General features: G+C 41.0%; 1 protein-coding gene across 1 annotated transcript in view; it reads left to right on the forward strand.

Annotated features, from left to right (window-relative positions):
• The window catches only part of LOC109973085 (extracellular calcium-sensing receptor-like), an 8688-nt gene extending 1773 nt beyond the window's left edge, over positions 1-6915 (forward strand). Inside the window, exons 2-13 of the mRNA XM_020622409.1 lie at positions 2373-2509; positions 3001-3179; positions 3365-3456; positions 3918-4097; positions 4224-4412; positions 4516-4743; positions 4828-5055; positions 5192-5401; positions 5485-5608; positions 5776-5969; positions 6103-6384; positions 6493-6915. Of these exons, the coding sequence (XP_020478065.1) occupies positions 2373-2509; positions 3001-3179; positions 3365-3456; positions 3918-4097; positions 4224-4412; positions 4516-4743; positions 4828-5055; positions 5192-5401; positions 5485-5608; positions 5776-5969; positions 6103-6384; positions 6493-6915 (2466 nt within the window). The remainder of the gene's footprint in view (positions 1-2372; positions 2510-3000; positions 3180-3364; positions 3457-3917; positions 4098-4223; positions 4413-4515; positions 4744-4827; positions 5056-5191; positions 5402-5484; positions 5609-5775; positions 5970-6102; positions 6385-6492) is intronic.
• The last annotated feature ends 1882 nt before the right edge of the window (positions 6916-8797 follow it).

An 8797-nucleotide genomic window follows, 5' to 3' on the forward strand; every position in this document is an offset into this window, starting at 1 on the left:
CAGGTCACGATATTCTAATTTATTGAGATAGCAATTTGGTCGGTTTTTGTTAAATGTGGGCCAAAAGCATCACAATTAAAAGACCCAACAGCTTAAACTACTTCAGTCTGTGTGTACTGAATTTATATAATACACGGGTTTCACTATCTGAGTTGAATTACTGAAATAAATGGACTTTTCCAATATATTCTAATTTACTGAGAATCACCTGTACATACCAATCTCAATCTCACAGAAAACTTCTTGAGTCCGGGAGGTGTTATGTGGAGGTTCATGGTTTTCATCATGTCACTGATCTTCACAAGGGCCAGCTTGTTAGGGTGACCATAATGTTTTTTGAGGTTGAACATTGTACTGGTGTTGGGCTGTAGTGAGTTGGTGTGAGAGTAGGACACAAGCAGTGTCTACTCAAAGATCAGATTATTCACAAGGATCTCCAGGGCAGCGTTCAGTCCGGTTAACCTCCCTTGAACCCCCTTTGGTGAATACAGGAATGTAAGGCTTGGGATCCCGGTATAACATTTTACACTAGTCAGAGGGTAGAGACTTACTGCATGTAGAGCCACTCCTCAGCGTGGTGTATGGTTTGTAGTGCTCTAGTGTCTGCACCTGGGGTGCTAGATCATGGGGCTCCTGATGCATTATCCTCATGTCCGTCAGTAGTGTTGTGAGCTTTGCCACCAGGTCATGTGATGCTGAAAATAGTACTGGCTAATTAACAATGGTGTCTGCTACAGGGGTGGTGGTAGAGGGCAATGATCACCATTGTCTGGAGGGAGAGCATGACCACCACCCACCACAGGCCACTGCAGTGACAAGAGTCTGCAATAGCTCTCATCACACTTTTAATGGTGCTGGTGTTGGGGTGGCTCATGCACCCGTGGTGGAGGCAAGGCTGAGTTTTGCAGCAGTGGTGGGTCAGGAAGTGTGACACTGGCATCTCAGACATTTCCGCATATCCATCATCTGCCACGACATCGTCAGCTTGTCTCCCATCAGTCTGTGAAGGATTCTTAGGAGCTCAGGTGACATCTCTTGTGCAGTGTTGAGATGGGGAGAAGCAGGTAGGCTCTGGAACATGGGAGCATATGTTGACTGGTGTTGGTCCTGGGGTTCAGCTTCTTGCACAATATGCCAACCATCATATAGATGTGAGGGTTTGAGAAGCATCATCCTGGCATGTCTCTGCCGTGACCTCTCCATGCTGCAGTAGAGCTGCTGTTGCTCTGATGGGTAAACTGTGTCATAAGGAGCATGGGAGCACAGGTACTGTACTGGCCAGAGAGATGTTGTAGTCTTCTGTCCAGACTGGTGGCCAGGACTGTATGCAGGGATAATCATTTGCAGGGTGTTGGGTCCTATGTTGATCCAGCAACACCTTTAAACAGTTCTATGGTGACCACGCATTGAGCTCAAAGGACCAGAAATATTTTTGGAGACTGTGCAGGAATATATATGTTCCATTACAGTATACAGTATATGTGGTTCTGGAACAGAAAACAAAACAAACAATCAGAAACACAGCTGCACATGCCTACACACAGCTATCATTTTTAGTCTCACCATATTGGGATTTCATGCTTGCAATGACTGTAAATCGCTCCATGTCTCTGTAGCCCAACTACACAAACAGCATAACTTGTGCAAACAGGAGCTGGTCTCAGAATTAGTTTTTATTTGTGAAATATTTATATACTCATAAAAAACACAAACGGGTTTGTATGTTTTTTTTTTTCATATGAACATATTTTAGCATCCTTCATGTGAACCCCTTTGAAACCCCCTCATGACACAGTGGGGAGGTTCCTGATCTCCAGGTTAAGAGCTGCTGAACTGCAGCAAACATACTGTACAGACATACACACACACTGCTGCTATGTTCATACAGGCTGATCACCTTCTAGCACTAGTTGTTTTTCTACTATCACTATAGAGAGGAATCATTTTGTGTCATGTACTTGTGTCAACACTTTTTCTTCCTTGCAGCTTTACGCCTGTTATAAATAGTCACATCAGCAATTCACTTGTGTGAACTGGGAGGAGGTAACGTTTTAGTCAATATATCATTTTCACACTTAACTGTTTGTGACAGGATATTTTAAACCTAGTGAAATATGTTTGTCTTTATAATGTCTTTCCTTTGTGCAGGTAACTGACATAAACCTATGATGTTATATTTGGGCATCTGGAGTTTAATGTGATTTGTCTTTGGTGTAAGGAGCTGTTGAACGTTTACAACGAGATACATTATTGATTTGTCTGAAGGTTGGTTTTAACGGGATTTGTGTTTTACTCTGAGTGAATTTATTGGACTTCTGGCTCATACATTCTGACATTCAGATAACAGTGACCTAAATGTTTTACATGTCCAGAATGTCTGCATCCATGTGTTGGTTGCCCTGGCTCTTGACCCGGTGGCCCTCCTCAGCCCTCTCTCTGCTGCTTCTCAGTGTAGTGGGCAAACAGACGGACCTGAAGGTGGTTCAGGCGATAGTGTGTTCCCAGTGGGGTGCGCCGAGTAATAAGAGCCTCACTCAGGATGGAGATGTGATTATTGGTGGACTTTTTAACCTACATTACATATATACAAGTACAGAATTGGGCTTCACCAAGCTTCCACTTTATGAACCTTGCACTGGGTAATTATATTATATACTATAATTTTATTACAATATGTCTAGTGGTTATAGTATTAATAATTTAATGTCAGCACATTGTTGCATTTTTTAAATATATACATACTCAATTTGTTATACTCATTCTCTTTACAATACACAAATGTTACTGTAGTCATGCAGTCTAATACAACAGACCTGCATAAAAAAAGATCTTCACAGAGATTAAAATGCTTAATTTTTCTTGAAATTGGATTGAAAATTTGTTGACTGTATGATAACGTAGTAATGTGTTGTTTGTGCTGCGGTTTAACTGCAATGTATTATGTAGAGAGGTCTGTCTCTTATGCATTCTAACTTGGATGTGTGTATGTTGTGGTCTCAGTTTAGATCTGGAGCCATTAAAATATATGTATGCTATGGCTTTTGCGGTGGAAGAAATCAATCGTAACAGCACATTGCTGCCAGGAGTGAAGCTGGGCTACCGTATATTTGACAGCTGTGGCCAATACCCCTGGGCTTTGAAAACTGCACTGGACCTGGTTGGTGAAGACAAACAAAGTTGTCACTTAACAGCCTCTACACCTCAGTCTGAAAATTATGAACAACCTGGAGAAACAACAAGTATGACCTGAAGTAATTTAGTATGCAGTTAACTGCACATATGCAGTTATGCTATGTGCATGAAATCATCAACTGATATTCATTTACTATGTAAAAATTGTCCTTCTGTCTAATGCTTTCATCAGGTGGTCAGTCTGTTTCTTTGGTCATTGGTGCTTCCTCGTCTACACTAGCAATAATTCTGTCAAGGATTCTGGGGCCTCTCTCTGTGCCAGTTGTGAGTTTCTTTATGTGAAGAAAAACTCCATCTACACTGTGTGTATATACAATATAATTCTATAAGTTTGTTAGTTTTATTTTTTTTCCCTAATGCATATTCCTCTATCTTGTTTGTACTTTTTGTATTTTTATTTTTGTTCTATGTCCTGTTTACTCACTGCCTTACAGAAGAGCATTGTACATGCACACTGAGAGCCACTGTAATGGAGTGAAGTTCTGGCCAATAAAGCTGATTCTGATTCTGAAAACCTCTGATGAGCTGTTCCTTACAGTTTACATAATGGCACATATATTTTTTCATATTTCAAGTTTAAGAGTTTCTTTATCTGAAGGGATAAACTTCTGATGAGTCTTTTTATATATTCTATATTAACAGGCTTATAAAATGAAACATTTCAACAATTGGTATTATTGCTGTAAAAAGTATAAAATTATAATAGTTCTGTATTTTCGCCTCAGATCAGTTACTTGGCTAGTTGCCCATGTCTCAGTGACCGGCATCAGTTTCCGAACTTCTTCAGGACAATCCCCAGTGATATTTACCAAGTCAGGGTCATTGCACAACTGGCCATACGATTCCACTGGACTTGGATTGGAGCTGTGCTTGAAAACACTGACTATGGTCAACTTGCCTTACAGGTGTACTGTATGTTTTTGTCATAAATGTATGTTCTAAATAACCTAAAGAAATTTCATGTATCGGACTCACATACGTATACAAATATATGTGTCACTATTGGTGAGGTTTTAAATTTATCATTTCAGGTTTTTCACGAAGAGATTACAGGTAAAGGGGTTTGTTTGGAATTCATAGAAACTGTCCGCAGTGAAACAATTGTGAGTGATGCCAGACGTGTTGCCCTCATCATTCAAGCTTCATTTGCCAGGGTGATTCTGATCTTTTGCTGGTTCATTGATGTAAAGCAACTATTTCTGGAACTGGCCACGAGAAATGTGAGTAACTACACAATTCATCTTTAAATAAAGATTTTGTTTAGAAAACAAATGTCAGGCTTTTTGTCTTGATGGAATTTATTTCTATGTCATCCTGCTGTAGGTGACTGACAGACAGTTTGTGGCCAGTGAGGCCTGGAGCACCAGTGATGATCTTCTCCAAGATCCTGCCATCTCAAAGGTGGCAGATGGTGTTCTCGGTGTGGCCATTCGAAGTTCAACAATACCTGGATTTGAATATTATCTGAGAAAGTTGCACCCACTTCAGAGGCCTGATGACGAATTCCTGAGAGAACTGTGGGAAACAGAGTTTGGATGCAGTCCTGAAGACGTACCTCTCTTTTCACATTCATCTTCACCCTTCACAACAAAGTCTAATCATTTCTCAAATGTTTCTACTTCATCTTTTGCCAAGAGGTCTCTTCAGAAAGCTTCTCTACCACCGTGCAAAGGTACAGAGTCCCTGGAGGGAGTGCAGCATCCCTTCACTGACACCTCCCAGCTAAGGGTGTCATATAATGTCTACCTTGCTGTTTATGCTGCAGCCCACGCCCTTCACAGCCTTCTGTCGTGCCCCAGCATAAACTCTCCCAGAAACAACATTTCCTCTTGTTCCTCTCCAAAACACATCAAGCCCATAGAGGTAACCATGAATGTCACTGTGTCCTCTTAATGACTACAGTGATTGTTGTTAATGTTTTGATGAACTGAATATGATACAGTAAATGCAGTGTTCATATAGTGAAATATCAGCAGTTTCTCACATTTGATGCTTTCAGCTGTTGCAGCACTTGAACAATGTGACCGTCACCACACCACAAGGGGACATGTTTTATTTCCATGGTGCTGACATTCCAGCAACGTATGACCTTGTCAACTGGCAGAACACTCCTGAGGGGCCCCTGAAACTCGTTTTGATTGGTCGTGTGGATGGAACTGACATCCACCTTAATGAGTCAGCTATTCAGTGGAGCACAGGATCCAATCAGGTAAACAGATCAATAAACTGTCTCAAGGCTATTAACAAATATGCCTCTTTTTTATTCTGAATCCTTTTTGGGTTTGTGTATAGGTCCCTGTTTCAGTGTGCAGTGAGAGCTGCCCTCCAGGTACCCGAATGGCCAACAGGAAAGGGGAACCTGTCTGCTGCTTTGACTGTATCCCATGTGCTGAAGGGGAGATTAGCAACAAAACTGGTGAGGAAACATAAGGTGTTCCTATAAATAGTTTATACAGTCACCACTGCAGTAACTCCACAACTTTCAATAGGCATTAGTCATGATTTTTTATAATGCTTTTCAGCTTATCTACATTTTTCCCAAGTTTTTTCTCCTTCCTGATTTTGTGTGCCTTCCTCTTCCAGGTTCCCTTCACTGTGAGCGTTGTCCATCTGAGTTCTGGTCCAACGTTGAACGAACTGCCTGCATCCCTCCCCAGCTGGACTTCCTTTCCTTTAATGAGGCTTTGGGTATTACCCTGACTACAGCAGCTGTGTCGGGTGCCATGGTGACAACAGCTGTGTTTGTGGTGTTTCTTTACTATCGTCACTCACCTGTGGTAAGAGCCCAGCATAATGTAACAGAGTATGTTGCATTTCTTTCTTTAATTTTATTGACTATGAAGAATAAAAAAAAAGTCTCTAACTCTTTAACTGACCACATCTGTGGCTGTTAATTTGGTTTCCCTCAAGGTGCGAGCCAACAACTCAGAACTGAGCTTCCTGCTTCTTCTGTCACTGAAGCTCTGCTTCCTGTGCTCACTGGTGTTCATTGGTCGTCCATCAGTCTGGTCTTGTCGGCTCCAGCAGGCAGCATTTGGGATCAGCTTTGTTCTTTGTGTTTCCTGCCTTCTGGTAAAAACCATAGTGGTTCTGGCAGTTTTCCGCTCAGCTCGGCCTGGTGCTGAAGCCTTGATGAAATGGTTTGGGCCGCTCCAGCAGAGAGGAAGTGTCTGCCTCTTCACCTGTATACAGGTGGGAATACTGTTCTAGTCATTAAATGATGAGAACATCTTATTTTCTGTATCACATCGTCAGTTGATATTAAATAATAACAAAGAAATATGTGCACTTTGCATGCAGGTTATCATCTGTGCCACCTGGCTTTTCCTCAGCCCCCCAGTGCCTAAACATGATTTGGGTTTCCAAGGGTCAAAGGTCACCTTGAAGTGTGCCATGGCCTCTGTGGTGGGCTTCTCACTGGTACTGGGCTACATTGGCCTGCTGGCCTGCACCTGCCTCCTCTTGGCCTTTCTGGCTCGGAAACTTCCTGGTAATTTCAATGAAGCCAAACTGATCACGTTCAGCATGCTGATCTTCTGTGTTGTCTGGGTGACCTTTGTCCCAGCTTACATTAGCTCTCCTGGGAAGTATGTTGTTGCTGTGGAAATCTTTGCAATTCTTGCCTCTAGCTATGGTTTACTGCTCTGCATTTTTGCCCCAAAATGTTTCATCATTCTTTTAAGACCTGAGAAAAACACTAAGAAACACTTGATGACTAGGTAGTTTTTAATGACTTGAGTGTGGGCAACATCGGGCTTTTAAATCCAGTGGTGTTCACTTAAAATTCTATTAATTTGCTTTTTGTCAACATAAGTCAAGTTTTTGTCATTTACTTTGCTGTCAGTGGCAGCATAGAAAGTCCCTCGCTCAAGGGCAATACACCTGGAGACGCAATCAAATCTATAAATATTTAGCAGTAGCTACTGAAAGTATGCACTTAGAGATAAACTCAGTGGAGAACACAATGAAACAGGAAGGTTGTTTTTTTTTTTTGTGAAGTTGCAAACGGCAGGAAACAAGTCAGACAGGCAAGATGCAGACCAGCTAATGGTAGTGGGAAACTGGTAAATGACAGTAGATTTAGGTAATCAGCTCATAGTTCCAGAGCAGATAGTTAGCATTAACCTCAGACCAGACCTCGTGTTGTAGTCAGAAGCACAAGATCGCTAATTTCAAATTGTAAACTGCAAGTAATGTGAGGATTATGCCTGATAAGTTGAAGTAAAGTAGCATAGGATGAAGGGCTTAAAAGTGTTTGATACATGCAGCAGGCTTGATGCCTACTTCCTGGTGTTAGCATGAGGGCATAGTAGAAGTTTGACTAGTTTGTTGAAGTGATTAGCAACAATGTGGAATATGATGCAGTAAAAAGAAGGCAGAAGTTTGATTAGATATTTAGTGAGTTGTCTGAAATGTTTCTTGAGTTATTTGAATTGTTTCGTTGCTAGGACAGCATTTGAAATGTTTGCTAGTGTTAGTGCTCGCAATTTCTTAGTTAGCTGAAATGTTTGGTGGGCTATTTGAAATGCTTGGCTAGGGCAGCATTTGAAATGTTTGCTAGTAGTAGTGCTTGAAATGGCTTAGGTATTTGAAATATTTGGTGCAACTCAACGCAACACCAGTTAGTGAGAAGGTGCCCACCTGATGACCCTGTAGACTTGTCTTTACTCCTACACCTACACAGAATATGTACTGGTGTTGGTGATATAGTTAGTGACTCTGTCTGGTTGTTAATGGTGTATTTTTCTTATGATTGACAATCATAGTAGAACAGTGTCAGTGGTTGGACAACTGAGCAGACCCTGCTCTCAGGAGGTGACTGCCATTACAAACCAGTTGGGCCAGCCACTACTACACAGATGCTGTGTGTAAAATCACATATCTGCTCTTTGCTTGGATGAGGGTAGGATTTAAGGATGCTTTTTTTTAAGGTCATGGATGTACTCCCATTTTTTGGCACATTTAATTGTGTTTTATTGACTATATTAAAATTTTGCATTTATAATATTAATACAAAGTGTTTTATATCATGTTTAATAATTAATTGAAGCTTTGTTTTAGGGAGCTTGGTGTTACTTTAGGTAAGTTGCTATGACACAATGGTCACTTAAGCCATTTGGAAACACTCAGCATTTATGTTGATCACGAGTCAGAATTAGATCAATTAATGAGGATTTGTTTGAATCAGATTTAGAGAAGCACATAAATCTTCATAAACATATATTTTTGCTGTTAAGGAGTCCTACATCAGCTAACCAAATAAAACAATCTCTTTGTAATCAAACTCACTGTTCAATATGAGCCAAAGAGGGCAGTGACTTCCTTACTGCTAATTGCAGCCTTTACCATAACACCCTTTCACTGTTAACAGTATCTAATAGAATCTAGATTTGATACAAAGCTGCAAACATTTCAGTGGATGAGTCCAAGGCCAGGGCTTTGTTTAAAGTCTGTGGGTGTTCTAGTGTGTCAGTATTGAGGTCCAGAGTTAGGCAAAACATTACCAGATATCAGGAGTACAGGAATGTCCTGCAGGACATACTATCATCCACAAGATCAACAGAATTGTAAATGGTTATTAGATCATAATTTTGAAGAACCATGG

The sequence above is a fragment of the Monopterus albus genome, unplaced genomic scaffold, assembly GCF_001952655.1.
Source record: "Monopterus albus unplaced genomic scaffold, M_albus_1.0 scaffold280.1, whole genome shotgun sequence".
Lineage (NCBI taxonomy): Eukaryota > Metazoa > Chordata > Actinopteri > Synbranchiformes > Synbranchidae > Monopterus > Monopterus albus.